The following is a 16,090-nucleotide window of genomic DNA, read 5'->3' as shown; positions in this document are numbered from 1 at the left end:
TCTTGGATGAAGTGTGAAAGGAAATTTCCAAAAATTTACGATAATCCCTGTAAGGAATGGAGTAATCTGCTGGGATTTGAACTTTCTTTGGCATTCTCTCTCTATGAATGACAGTGCTTGGAGTAATCCAAGACTGTTGTCAATAGAATATTTACGTACATTTTGCAATTTCGTCAAAAGCAGAACCATATCAGGATAGAATTGTAGATTGCAGATGAAATTAAAAAGTTCTTAAGGACTTCGTCATTCTAGTTTTGTAAAGTGGAAGATTTATGAGTTTACAAATTAAATTTTTCATATCATAATCGATTTAGGATGGAGTAAAATCATTATAACAAGTGATTTGGCACATTTTTATTTAGTAGGCAATTAGACATAATGTTTTTCCTCATGTCTGTGTTTTAAAAATACAAACATTTTTACTACCAACAACTTTTGAAAACAAAACTTTTTTGCAAGTAATTTAGTTGTTTTCTTATTCCAGGGATTTACACTAACAAAATTTTCCAAGCTACGAATACTGAAATTGCATCCATTCCAAAAACCATCGTTGAAAAATGAATATCAGATTATAAAAATATTATGAGATGAAGATTAAATTACTTTTTATATGAAATTTTAAATTGCACTAGGAACAACATGTAGAATTTTTCTCATTTTTATTCTTTCTTTGGACGAAGAAAAATTAAAATCAAAACTTTCAAATTCATTCAGTTTTCCCCTTCTGCAAACTTCTGAGGTAGTTGGAGCAAGTCAACCTGCTGGTTTTCTGTTGTGAGCAAGCAAAACAAAATATTCACCTGGCCATTAACAATTAAACGTTCTTTTTGCTCATATTATGTTTTCATTTCATATAGAGATTTAAAATCGTGAAAAAAAAAATGTTCATTTGGCTCACATTTTTTTTAGTTCATTTAATAATCTAAGGTCAAAGAGCTAACTAAAATCCGATCTCTTGTTCTGATGTGCCTGCAAAGAACTCATGATTAGTAATGTTTAGCCCTTTTGCTTCAGATCCATCATTGGATGTTTTGGCTTTCTTCTTTTTCTTCTTCTTCTTCTTCTTCTTCTTCTTCCAGTGCTCCAGCTGCAGAGTTCGTTAGCACCTAAATATTCGTGATCAATACAACTTTTAAATCTACTGTAATGCTAATAATGCCCAAATTCATTTGGTAATAAGCATTAACAAGAATTAGTCAATGAACTTAACATTAAAAACACAGTAATGCCCGTTAAACCTAAAACCAACCACTAAGAAGCAGATTAGGCACCGTATTAGGGGCTGGTTTCCTACACAGAAATGAATTTTGCAAATGTAAGTGTCCATAGATACAAAGGGAGAACCTTTCTATTGAAAGGTCTGGCGAGAGGGAATGAACTTTGTAAACTTTGAAGTCAGTTAATAGGTGAAGTGTTTGGAGTGTCTATTAATAAAGTAAAACGTTCAAATTCAAGTGCCCATTAACACAAGCTAAAATCATTGCTTGATCAGAAGAGTTCCCTTATAGATAAACTTAATTTTTCAAATGCAAATTTCTCTTATTGGTATGAATTAAGGTTCCAAGAACGAGTGTGTCCCAGATCTCCGCCGTGTCTCATGAGCCATCCATTAAACCCATAGAAGTTCCCATCTCCTTTGTTGAAGAATACTACAGGCTGCTGTGCGCGGCGAGCAGAGGGCTCCTTTCTAGTAGGCCTGTCTCCTGTCATTTTCTCAGATACAGCCTCCTGCTTCTGTGACTCCTCGGAAGTTGTTAGAGATTTGGATGAAGAGGGGACCTGAGATTTGGGCACAGAGTTCCAGGGGTTCTCAGTCACAGTATTTGCTTCTAAATTGACCTCGTCCAAAACTGAAGTTGAATCTGAGGTTGAGTGAATCGAAGGTGATCCTTCATATTCAGTAAATATGGGCTGATATGCATCTGTTGAGTCTTCAGCTTCATAACCCGTAGTGTCGAAATTACTTGATATTGATTTCAGTGATTCTTCAGCAGCCTTCTGGTCATGTGGAGAGGTTGTCTGTGATTCTTCAGCAATTGTGACAGCACCTGGGGAAGTTGTCTGTGATTCTTCAACACTCTTGACATCACTTGGGAATGCTGTTTGGGACTCTTGAACACCACTGACAGCACTTGGCAATGTTGTCTCTGATTCTTCAGCAGCTTTGACAGCACCTGGCAATACTGTTTGTGGTTCTTGAGCATCCTCTGGGCCACTTGGGAATGGCGTCTGTGGTTCTTCAGCAAGATCATCAACCTTGACATCACTTGGCAACGAAGCCAAAATGTTGGGACTGTCTGAAAACGAAGCAGGTGGCTCTTCATCACCGGACTTGGCATTTTCATGTGATTCAAATAACTCGCCTGTACTTTGTTTGTACAGCTCTTGAGCAGATGCTGCACCTGCGGAAAACTCTGGGCTGTAAGATGGCTCAGGAGCTGATGCGTCAGAAAGATGGCCAGGCAGCACTGAATCTCTTATTGATATTGATGCAAAATCTTTTTCAAAATGTTCCGAGTGATCAAATCTAGCCCTGGAATCACTCTCTGGCAGGACTATCTCGAGTTCAGTTCCATCCTCTTCCTCTGTAGGTAACACAGCCGCGGAGGCATCCCGTGTCTCTTGGGGCTTCTTGTCATCTTTAGGAGGAGGAGTGCTTGGTGGAGACGGGTTTTGCGTAGTAGTAATAATGTCCTCAGATCTCCAACGCTGCGGAAAGCTGTCAGACTGAGACACAGTTGCTGTTTTTCTATTTGAACAACATAAAGAGGGCCTTGAGATGGATGGCGAATTGGTGGAAGTTACAGATGTCTCTCTCTGTATGTCTTCTTCAGGCACAACAAACAACAGGTTATTTCTGCCATACAGCTGGTCGGCTTCTGAACATGGGAAAGCGCTGTTTGCCCAGTCGCATACCATAGCCTCCTGAAAGAGATAGGGAATGTTATTCAGTAACTTGCCCACATTTAAAATATATAGAAAAGGCTATAAAGGATGTTCATTAATATGCAGTTTTCCACATAAAAGAATCCTTAAATATGAGAAGAGGATAAAGCAAAACACAAATAAAAATTACAGTAACAATATATATACATACATACATACATACATATATATATATATATATATATATATATATATATATATATATATATATATATATATATTATAGAGAGAGACAGATTGAGAGAAGAGTAAAAGGAACACTTCACCTGATTAAATATTGTATATTGTGGACAGATGAATGAAAAATGGAAGATGTCTTCTTCACAATACATGTCAGGAAACAGCTGCTGCATGGGTAAACAGATGTGGAATATTTGGCACTCATTATCCTGGTCTGCATAATACCCATAAACCTGAAACGCAAAGCATAAAACTTGGGTAAATTTAAAGTAATGTTATGCACTCTTATCTCACACAATATGTAGTAACATATATATATATATATATATATATATATATATATATATATATATATATATATATATATATATATATATATATATATATATATATATATATATATATATATATACGATTTACATTCCCTATCTTTGGAAATTTAAATTCATATGCTATCTGTGTCAGTTCCCGTTAGGATAAAATAGGAGGGTGAATTGTAACGTTAACACTCATAAACTTGCATAAAAAAAGTCACGGAAACTTGTGACTGAATTAATATAGTAGTAGTAGTAGACGGGACTTGCCTTTGAAACGGCTCCCTTGCTCGTTTTATTCCTCCTTTGTTTGTGTTTAACTGACTTAATACAATAGTAGTAGTAGTAGTAGTAGTAGTAGTAGTAGTAGTAGTAGTAGTGGTGGTGGTAGTAGTAGGCGGGGTTTGCCTCTGAAACGGCTCCCTTGCTCGTTTTATTCCTCCTTCTGAGGTGAGTAAACAAAAGATGGGAATTCGAAACTGAAAAGGTTACGCTTCAGCCTCTTGGAATCTAGCATTTGAATCAGTATCTAAATCAGTCTTTATTATTAGACCCTATGAACATGGAGATCTTACACTTAACCTTTGTACTGAGAGAGGTTATTTACACGGCCTCATTTCAGGATTGTTTTTTATTTAATCTTATTTGACGTATATTTTGCTATAACTTCCTTGAGTGGCAGTTTAATAACAATGTCATGGATTAATTTTTATGACTTCATAAGAGTGGCCCTGAAACAGGTGACAGTTACTTTTCCAGTTTTACTAAACGTTTTCCATTTTTTAAGAGGTTGATCCATTTTCAATTTTGGGTTTGGGTTTGAAACCACACTAATTCTTCATCTTCTCTTTACTTGACCTTGTTTCCTTTAGTTTCTTTTTTACTTTATTTTTTTACTGCAAGGACCGTTTGGGTGGATAGAGCAGCACCCTTAAGTTACCCAAACTGGATAGAAATAGGGAAATGAGAGCTTGGTCCCAGGGAAGACATAGATTGTCCCGTTAAAAGATGGAAAATTGTAGAAGTCAGAGGACGATGGAAACAGGAGAAGAGAATTTCAGAGAATAACAACAGAGGGGAAGAAAGAAAAAGGAACTCTCTCTTCATAAAAAATCATCTCATATAAAAGATGGGATGTATTTCCTAATACATAGAGGCCAATGAGAAGGATAACCAAATGTCTTTATCTGCCTTCGAAAGGATGGAAGGTTATCAGTGAAGGAAAACCAGAAACGGAAAGAGAATTCTATACTAAACACTCACTCGCCCTTCGCAGGTGAAGGTGTCTACGATGTTCTGTCTGATCGACGTGGCATTCTCGATGAGCCTTCCGATGAGAGAGGAGACTTCGCTGCCCCTGGCTTGGATGAGTTTCGAGTTGCGATCGACACTCGAGATGACCTTCAGGGAGATGTCGTCGACGTACTGGTTGCATATGCTTTGGATGACGAAGCCTGATGCACCTCTCAAGAAGATCACTGCGGGGAGGAAAATGCAAGGGTTTCAGTAAGATAGGAGGGACACTAGAGGTGATGACAGGAAAATGGCCAGCGAGAGAAGGGGACCTATGAAAGGAAAAAGTAAAAGGGGTCAGTGAGATTATAAAGGAAAAAGGTTCAGTAGGAGGTGATTGTTTCTAAATGAAAATAGTAAAAGGGTTCAGTGAGAGAATGGGATCTCTGGAGGGAAAAATAAAAGGGTCTAAACAGTGAAAAAGTGAAAGGGTTTGGCAAGAGAAAAGATCTTTTGGGGAAAAAGTAAAAGTGTATAGTAAGAAGTTCACTTGGGGAAGAAGTACAAGAGCTTTGTAAGGGAAGAATTTCACTTGAGGAAAAAAGCAAAAGGGTTCAGTAAGAGATGATCCTCGGAGGAGAAATTAAGAATTAATAAGAGAAAAGGTTCACTAAAGGAAAACAGTGAAATGGTTCACTAAGAGAAGAGGGTCATTAGAAAATAAAGGAGGAAGGTGTATTAGTCATCAGAGATATTATAGTACCAAGAGAATATCAGAAGAACATAACAGAAAACTACGAAGTAGATAAGGAGTCTATGACATCAATGGTAACATATCACTGATGTATGCATTAGAGTATGTATTAGAGTTCGTGTCTATTCTGGGAGGTATGAATATGCTTTTATTACCATGTATCTTCTCAGAGCTCAATTGCAATTCATACAATGAACATAACACGAATGATATTAAATGTTGTTATTCGCAAAGTTGCAAAGTTGGGAGAGGAGAATTCCACACGCCCAAGACTCCCAGTAGGTGTCTTAACCTCTCGAGGCCATTGAACCAAAACTCGCCAACGAAATTCAAGGCAATCTAACCTTAAGTGTAAAATGCATCTGAGAAAGAGTCGAAAGGTCGTCCTTTCTTCAGACTGTTAAGGAATGACAGCTCGGAAGTAAATAGTCTATTGTCACGTCTTTTGTTCAAGATTTTCAAGAAGGGCGTAAATGATGACAAAGGTCTTTCCTAAACCTGAATCCGGCATTAGAACTGAAATTGAAATGGGCGTCACATTTTGAATAAACGATTAACTTGCAGTGTCTATTAGGGTAGTTTTGGCATTGGTGGGATGACGACAACATTTTCTTCTGAGGTTGAGGTAGGATAGTTGGGATTTAAATGGGCTCATTACTTTGTCTAACATAAATTCTTGACTCTATAAGGAGGCAGGGCAATCGTTTTCTCAGGGATTAAAGCCTACTCTGTATTTTATACCCTCTCATTCTTTCGATTCCTTTTGTGTGGGCTACGTAAGGTTTGTGAACTGCAAGTTCTTTCTGCTGCATCTAGTAAAATGGTTTCTAGTTATTTCGAAGCAAAGCATTTTATTTGCGATGTGGGTACGATAATAGTATAATATACTATCAATCCTTTTTAAGAAACGTGAATATTCCTTTTAAAATGCTCTACACTGAAGTGTCATTATTGTACTACATGATGTTTCACCTTACTTTTTACTTATACACTTATCCAGTTATCAATAACGTATATATGTTTCCTTCCTCGTTCATTCATTTGTATATTTTCTGACAAATCCTTCATTCTATTTGTCGTTCAATTTACCTCTTGACTCCATTTTCGTCTTGAAATTCCTGTATTTTCATATCATCTTTAAAAATTAATACTGACTCAGTGCTTAATTAGGATTCGATCAGACAGTGATGAGGTTTGAAGCAAAACAGCAGGACGTTCAACACTCACCTGATAACAGTAGGATTCTGAGCATAATTTCTGAAAAAGAAAATGATAGTGATTAGGGGACTTTCTGATTCAGTTTATCTAACAGTCTATTTTTCTATCTAAGTGTTGTCACACAATAGTAATTCAGACACACGCGTTATTTATACCTGTTATACATTTGTTTATCTATGTTTTCTTTGTTTGTTTTTGTGGCGATGTGGGCTAGTTCTTTACGACATACCCAGTGGTTGGAGAAGTGGTTTGGAGGGATCAGCAACTTCCCTGGCCCACCTTTATGACACCCAAGACTTCCTGTCATACAAAGAGAGAGAGAGAGAGAGAGAGAGAGAGAGAGAGAGAGAGAGAGAGAGAGAGAGAGAGAGAGAGAGAGAGAGAGAGAGAGAGAGAGAACAATCAAATTGGCGAACAGACAAAAGGAGGCAGAGAAGTTATATGCAATTGCATACCTTACATAAGACGAGTTCAAAATTATTATTCTTCAATATCAATTTTTTTACACTATATTCGCTACAAAATCTAATACCGCCCCCCGCCCCCTCCCTCCCGCTTTCTTTTCAGCATTTAGGATCATGGCAAGAGTCTCCATGGAATCATTCCGAGAACTTATCCTGTACAATTTGCCTTTGGTCTAAAAAAAAAAGATATTTTTTTAAACCATCAGTTTTATTACACATGATGACTGAACTTAGGGTGGTTTAGCGGTCGTTTCCCAGCATTTATTTTTCTTATTTTTAGCTTTTTTTTTATTGTTTTGGTCCAAGGAGTGTGTGGTGCATGTGTGTGTGTGTGTAGGTGGGTGTATATGAGTGCGTTTTCTGCCCAATTTACAGACCCTAAATACTTCTCATCCGCTGCTTACGGTGCTTCGGGTGGAGAAGTGACAAAGAGAGAGAGAGAGAGAGAGAGAGAGAGAGAGAGAGAGAGAGAGAGAGAGAGAGAGAGAGAGAGTTGCTGATTATCGCCTACCTGTAAACAGGAAGGTGTTGTGGTGGCAGGGCCAAGTTATGGTCATATGCCGAAAAAAGGTCGGGTAATAAAAGTTCCATACGTTTTTTCCCTTTTTTTGTGATTTAGTAAACACAAAGACAGTCGTCAGTTCACATCTCGGAACGAGATGTTGATTTATGGCTATTAAAAAAAAGTCACAAAGACCAGCACTAATTCAATCCGTTGTTACACCCACACTCACTCAACCCAACCCCCCACCTCACACACACACACACACATATATATATATGTATGTATGTATGTATGTATGTATGTATGTATGTATGTATGTATGTATGTATGTATGTATGTATGTATGTATGTATGTATATATATATATATATATATATATATATATATATATATATATATATATATATATATATATATATATATATATATATATAATGATTATAATCACTTTTGTAGGTGAATCATTTATCACACATTACCACAGGTGAAAAATAAGAGACGGGGCATTTCCAAGCCATTGACGAAGGACTGATACAGAGTATTAGAAGTCACTAACGGTTGTGTATGTTCGTCAGTACTGTTCCTGTAGTATATACTGTATATTTGTGACTTCTAAATAAAGTCGAAACCGGTCAGGACCTACACCCCGTCTCTTATTTTTCATCTGTGGTAATGTGTGATATATATATACATACATACATACATACATACATACATACATACATACATACATACATACATATATATACATATATATATATATATATATATATATATATATATATATATATATATATATATATATATATATATATATATACATATACACACAAGCATTAAGCTGCAAATGTCGTTTAATATCAATTCGCTCAACCTCGGAAATAATATATTTTCATGGATGTTAACTGAAGGGGAATTTTTTAGTTGATAAGAAGTTCGTCGTCTCGTGGGCTCGAACTCAAGTCGTAAGTTCTCGTGTTCCGCGGTTCGAGCCCACGAGACGACGGACTTCTTATCAACTAAAAAATCCCCCTTCGGTTAACATACATGAAAATATATCATTTTCGAGGTAGAGTAAACTGGATATTAAACAACATTTGTAGCTTAATGCTTTTATATGAATCACGGTGATGTGATATAAAATTCGTTCATATACATACATACATACATACACACACACATATATATATATATATTGTGTGTGTGTGTGTGTATACTTTTTGCGTATAGATTAATTTAAATTAAATGTGTCAATGATTGACAAACGGACTTTATGTGGCATCCTGAAAGGAACCAACGTTAAAGATCAGAAATGAAATGAACTGAACAACAACGAGAAGATATGAGAAAAATGAAAACCCAACCACAGCAGTTCACCCACACAGGAAAGAGAGAGAGAGAGAGAGAGAGAGAGAGAGAGAGAGAGAGAGAGAGAGATTTATCATAACCACATGCAGTATCGACCATGATAAACTGTGTAGTCTTCGCTTCAAGGCAGCAGGTGAATATGGAATATATACAACAAATGACGATAAACAAACAGGTGTAAATATGGCAATATAAATGAAAATATTTGGTACTCAAAAACTTTCAATAGATCTGTGGAGTCTGTTATGACCGACAGTGAGTTACAATGAGGCCCGAAGAGCCAAACAGCGTGAGCATGTATATCTAATGAGTATACAGAAAGATAAACAAGTGAATGAATAACTTGAATCAGCATTCGTGGTGATGTTGAGAAAAAGGAAGATTCCACCAAGCCGTTTGATTCCTCGTCAGCGGGACCGAGGGACGAAGATTAGTGATGTCATCGCTAAACGGGTCGTACTGTAAAGGTCGCCCTTCGGGTGCTGGAGAAATAAATGGTGATTTCATACTCCAAATATTGGTGTTCTTTTCCAGTGTGAAACCCGCTGTATTTATTTACTTTATTTGTTTAATGTCTGTACTGTTAACTGTGGAGCTGACTTCATGACATTGGTGCGTGCCAAGACATTTACAATGCCGTGATTAGATTGTCAATGAACAATCTTCAGTTACATCAATAAATTGTATTATTTGTAAAAATAAAAACACTTTCGAACACCTGAACAATTTTCCTCCTCAATGCTTACAATAAACTCTGAGAAGAGACACCTTTCAGGTATTCGAAAGGCTTGGTTGTTATCTTGTACAAAAAATGCAATTTATTGATATAATTGTGGATTTTTATTTTACAACATTTGGTACGTATATCAACGTCCTGTAGCTGGGTCTGCCCCATCTTTTAAAGTCTATTCTACTTTACTCTTCTCATTCTTGCCTCACTCTCCCATCCACTTCTTATCCTGTTCCAACCAACCTAAACTATTTGGGTTTAAGGGCAGCTTTCTTAATGGTACTCCCATCCCTGTGATCCACTGTCTAACCTTTCACAAGTTCCCAACTACTTTGCAATCTTGAGTTTTCCTTTTCTTTATTTCATTGTTTATCGTCACTTCTTTGTTGTTGTCATCGGTATTTTACAACACTACTTTGTTTGTTTATTTTTTTCTCAATTGGGTATTCTATTCTGAGATTGCCTGCTTCGCAGGATAATGGCCTATTGGCTCGTGTGAATGTTTGTTTTCCAAATAATAATAATAATAATAATAATAATAATAATAATAATAATAATAATAATAATAATAATAATAATAATAATAATAATAATAGGATCATGACCCTAGATTCCTAAATCTGGAAGTAGAGGAAAAAAAAACGTGCACGCTTATTCAAATATTTGTAACCTCCACGAAATGTAGGATGTAACAAGGGATGTTTATTATTATTATTATATTAAAAGATCTGCCAGACTCTCTCTCTCTCTCTCTCTCTCTCTCTCTCTCTCAGACTCTCTCTCTCTCTCTCTCTCTCTCTTCTTGGCTCTTACTCTACTGGGCCCCGAAACTCATGCCCACAATGCCACTTACACCAGGCTACTAAGGTTTGTTGCAAGTTTTGCTAATGTCTAATTGATCACGAGTATGGGCGTTCACCCTACCCTTTCATCCGGCCATGGGACCGCCACAAGTGTGAGGCAAATAGCTCATTCTTATATATCATTTACGTCTTTCCAAGCAAAGGCTGATGGAATGGGCAATAAAAAAGGCATGGGGATAGCAATCTAATCCAAATAAACATTTGCTGAGAACAGGACTAACCCCTTTGAAGGTAACCCAATTCTAAATGAGATAGGCATATGGCGACAAAGGTTACGAACTTATTCATTACCAATAAACACAAAATGAACCACTAACCTGTTGTCAGACTTTGGTCTCCCTCGAACAAAATCTATTGGCTGAATTTCCTCTCGACCGGTCTCGTCTAACTGGGCAGGCGCTCGACGTAATCGGGAGAAAATAACATGATATTCATTTGAAGTTAGCGAAGATAGCACTCGCTTCGACTTCTCGCTTCGTTTTAATCCAAGTTGTTGGAGGAAGTGGGTGATAAGGAGACAGTCGGCTACTTTTATTTTTTTCTGTCTTTGCGATTCTTCAAAGTCGAGCAACTTAATGAAGCGACTGATAAGAGGACGGTCCGCTATTCGCTGTTCTTTCCTCTTCCTACTCTTCTTCTTCTTCCTCCTCTTCTTGTGGTTACTTAATGATTCCAGAAGCGAATGGCCCAGATGTCGATGTACTCCGCAGAATCGAGTGTTGCTGGGATGTTGTTCAGTCGTAGCGAAATGTTGTTGGAAAGCCGGGGATTATGTTCTTCACGGAATCGTTCCAGTCTGTTGAAAGAAATTACGTTAGTGATATCTGAAATTCACGATTTTAAGGAAAAAATGTAATAAAAAAAATAAAATAGTCGAAATAAACGCGAGTTTCGGGACACTAAAAGCAAAAATAGACTGAAAACTAAAATTGACAAAAAAATCTAAGAAAAGATGAAAAAGTAAACTCTAAAACATTACAGAATTAATAAAAAAACAAGATGTCACTCCCAGACTACATTTCACTCAGAAAGCAAAGCAATCAGGGGAAAAAAAATCTCATTCAAGGAACTGAAAACGAAAGAAAACTAAAAATGTCAAAACTGAAGATAATCAAAGTGTATCCTCAGACATGTATCACCTATACAAACTACGATTGCATCTTCAGCGTAATTCATTCTAAAATATTCTAGAAAAGATTTGTGAGATACAAAGTCAAAAAAGAATGTCATATAAATGATAGAAGAAACTATAACACCTATTCAGAACATTAAGCAAAAACTCTGATCAAAATATAACGTTCTAAAATAACTTCTTAGTACGCTATGTAGAAGATACTTGAATTCCACAATACCATTAATCCACTAGGAATGTAAAAAAAAGAAAGCAGAATCGATAGAACCATTTTACTAAACATTCACCGAATTTTGGTATTCCAGAGTAGGTTCCATTTTTATTCCGTAAAAATTTCAGCATTTTAACCTACCCTTTTAAACACAATGCAAATATGCTGGTGTTCTTGAATACCATTTATAAATAACATCCCGTAAAAATTGCATAAAATATATATATATATATATATATATATATATATATATATATATATATATATATAGATAGATAGATAGATATAGACATATATATATGAACATACATAATTATATACATATATACATATACATATATATGAAATATATATATATATATATATATATATATATATATATATATATATATATATATATATATATATATATATATATATAATATATACATATATATATATATATATATATATATATATATATATATATATATATATATATATATAATATTGATATGGAATTTTTATGGAGTGTCACTCATAAATGGCATTCCAGAGTACCAGAATTTTTGCATTGTATACTAAAACGGTAAGCTACAGTATTGAATTTCAAAAAATCAGATAGAATACAAATCCGAAAAAAAATTTTTCTGAAAATAACAGCGATTGGGATGACCTTGAAAAACTTGCTCAATTTGCTGGGGTAACTATAGTCTTTTCTCTCTTCTGTTCGTTTACACCACACGCACACACACACACACACACACACACACACACACACACACACATATATATATATATATATATATATATATATATATATATATATATATATATATATATATATATATATACATATTTACATATATATATACATACATACATATATGTGCATATATGCATATAAATATATGTATATATATACACACGTGTAATTGTGTGTGTATGTATGTATAAGTGAATTAGAAAAGAGAGATGAATCCAGTACTCCCCGAAAAGTTATCAAAGACAGTCAGCACTGCGTATTATCCAAGGTCATTCCATCGTCCTTGCTTTTTCCATGAACACCTTGCGGGGCACCGACAGAGGTAGGAAAAGTCGATGAGGCGGGCATGCGCATTGGCAAGCGGAGATATTCTTACCGTTAAAGATTTATTATTATTATTATTATTATTATTATTATTATTATTATTATTACTGTACACGTAGGCTATGTCAGCTTAGGTTAGTTTTTCTATTTATTGTGTACGTGTTTTGTGGGGTTCATTTACAAATATGGTTTGGGCATAAGGTTAGGTTAGGTTTTTGTGCTTTTCATTTGTACAACGATGCGAAACACACAGTGAATAAACAAATTAATAAATAAATAAATAAATAAATAAATAAATAAATAATATTAAGAAAATCATTTATCACTGGTTCAGATATATCGAAACGAAATGTAGTGAAACTAAAAAACTGACAGATTCTAAATAGATCCATCACTGATCCCCCATGGACACTTGTCTGACAAAGATGGCGACTGATATTTGAGGAAATTCAGTACCGTAAAGCCTTCTTCTATTTTGTCTTACAAAGAAAAAACTCCAATTGCGAAAAAACAACAAGCTCAAGATAGTTCTTTTGAATGCAAATCAACACGTTTCTTATCTCCGAGTGATCCTACCATATACACACAAACGCTCCCTCAAGTACACATGCATAACAAACACGCATCTGTATAAGTATACCATAAGGTATTTACATACACGTATCGAAGGCAGTGACCGCCATGTTGTTTTTCCTTTGGCGCCACCCCGTGTCTCATTGCATTTATAGTATATCAAGTGTATTACATTGCTTGGGGATATGTATATACATACATTTTGAATATATATATATATATATATATATATATATATATATATATATATATATATATATATATATATATATATATATATATATATATATATATATATGTATATATATAAATGAGAGAGAGAGAGAGAGAGAGAGAGAGAGAGAGAGAGAGAGAGAGAGAGAGAGAGAGATAAACGTTTTACTGTTACCCACACGCACTTGGGTCGTTCGGTTTTTCCAGATTGTCTCGTACACACTGATATGGCAGGTTATTTTGCGTTGTGAGGATACAGAGAATAAACTAATACAGTACTGAGGTATGCCGCTGTATTGTATGAGCGCGAGGCTTCCCTCAGGACGTAAGTTAACTGTTGCAACACTTTTTGTAGGACAAAAAATAAATTAATAAATAAGAGAACAGAAGGTCTGGGGCTGCATTTGTAATACGCTGAAGAAGTTGAGGGATCGTTGAGCAAGGCTTTCCTACTCGAGAGAGAGAGAGAGAGAGAGAGAGAGAGAGAGAGAGAGAGAGAGAGAGAGAGAGAGAGAGAGAGAGACGTTGGGGGTTGTAGGGGGTCACTTGATCCTAAAAATGCACCCACATGAAGCCTTATTGGTAGAACAGGGGGAGTCACTGACCTCCCTGTAACGGACTGAAACACTAGGCTACTTCCGAGGCGACCGTGGCCGATGTTACGGTCAGAATTTGATCGATTATCTGGATCTCCTGTATATAATCACTAATAATCACCCACTACAAGAACTAATTAACGCCTACGTGCCTCTGGCGACCTCGAGGACCTTCTCTGCTATGGGAAAGGTGAAGGAAGACGGACGGACGGAGGCCTCCTCTTCCTACTTCTTCTTCTTCTTGTAGTGTTGTTCTTGAACTTGGCGGCACACACACACACTTGCTTCAACTTCGCTGTCACCCTTTCTCCGTGACGCTGTGAACGTGGGTGGATTTATATCTTTCCGTCACTTAGGCCTTTTTCTTCTTCTTTTCTCTTTCATACATTCAAACAGAACTTGTCTTTGCCGACTACAGTTTACCTGCCAGCGATTCACCTATAACATAAAGTGGCAACTGCAGCGAACATGAGTCTAGGTATAACCTCCCGTGGCCTGAGATGGGAGCGTGTAGTTGCCACTTCGGAGAAATACCCCATCAGCCAACCAACCTATGAGCTTCCACTCCAAGCCCCGCCCACCCTGCTTTCTTTCGGCCGTTTATTCGCTTCGCGGCGGTGAGGAGCTTCGAACATTTTCTCACATTTTCTCAGTAACATAAGACTCTCTCTCTCTCTCTCTCTCTCTCTCTCTCTCTCTCTCTCTCTCTCTCTGTGAATAAAGAACGTCACATGAACTGCTGTATTGTTTACCTTTAGACCACCCAGTAAACCAGTAAAAACATATATATATATATATATATATATATATATATATATATATATATATATATATATATATATATATATATATACACACACACATATATACATATACAAGTATATGTGTGTGTGTGTGTGTGTGATTATAATTACGATGACGCGTGGTTTATATATCAACCATCACCACTTGGAAAACAAAAGACTGGGTGTAGGTCCTAACTGGTTTGGCTTTATCTCTCAGTGATATATATATGTATATATATATATATATATATATATATATATATATATATATATATATATAATATATGGCCATAAAAATGCCATAAAAAAAGGAAAATAATAACTGCCGCATTCTCACTAGACTGCTGAATTGTGAATGGACCTCTTGTACAAAAAACTTCCACCACACAAGCGGACTCATACATCTACACAGAAGGCTCATCAGCATTTAAGGCGAACCCGCTACAGACGCTGCGCCACTCAACTTTGTCTTACATGCACTCTGTCACTTCTTAAATGTTGAGCCCTTTTTTTCCTGTAGCTCCTTCAAACTATCTATCCATCACTTTCTAGGTCGTTCTTTCCTTCTTTCATCCAATGCTTTCAAATGTGTGTGTGTGTGTGTATATATATATATATATATATATATATATATATATATATATATATATATATATATATATATATATATATATATATTTATAAAACGTCTTCCATTCACAGATATACACCACATACACACACATTCACTCACTCACTTGAACTAGTAGTAGCGAGCTTCCCGAGTCGAGTCAAGCAGTCATTTGATGAGGACGGTGGCGCGCATAATAGGAGGTCCGCGGAGTGACACCGTTTTATGAACCGCAATAAAGACGGCTAAATACAAACGATGACAGGGAACCGACCCAGCAATGGCGTCCCTGGGTTCAAGATTATCGCACAGACGTCGTTGACATC

General features: G+C 36.1%; 1 protein-coding gene across 3 annotated transcripts; it reads right to left on the bottom strand.

Annotated features, from left to right (window-relative positions):
- Nucleotides 1–339: 339 nt before the first annotated feature.
- LOC136851544 (serine-rich adhesin for platelets-like) lies at nt 340–14,893 on the bottom strand. Of its 3 annotated transcripts, none has more exons than XM_067125796.1 (6): nt 14,522–14,893; nt 10,893–11,371; nt 6,655–6,684; nt 4,704–4,918; nt 3,213–3,359; nt 340–2,925 (listed from the first exon to the last, which is right to left on the bottom strand). In XM_067125796.1, the coding sequence occupies exons 3-6, from the start codon at nt 6,677–6,679 to the stop codon at nt 1,540–1,542; spliced, it is 1,773 nt and encodes a 590-aa protein (XP_066981897.1). In that variant the 5' UTR covers nt 6,680–6,684; nt 10,893–11,371; nt 14,522–14,893; the 3' UTR covers nt 340–1,539. The 3 variants fall into 3 exon arrangements, with proteins under 3 accessions (XP_066981897.1, XP_066981899.1, XP_066981900.1); XM_067125798.1 differs by having other exon boundaries at nt 14,518–14,866; XM_067125799.1 differs by having other exon boundaries at nt 14,379–14,620.
- Nucleotides 14,894–16,090: the final 1,197 nt, after the last annotated feature.

Source organism: Macrobrachium rosenbergii, chromosome 23, assembly GCF_040412425.1.
Source record: "Macrobrachium rosenbergii isolate ZJJX-2024 chromosome 23, ASM4041242v1, whole genome shotgun sequence".
NCBI classification, from domain to species: domain Eukaryota; kingdom Metazoa; phylum Arthropoda; class Malacostraca; order Decapoda; family Palaemonidae; genus Macrobrachium; species Macrobrachium rosenbergii.
Note: the sequence above shows the minus strand (reverse complement) of the source record. Positions and strands in the feature narration are given on the sequence as shown.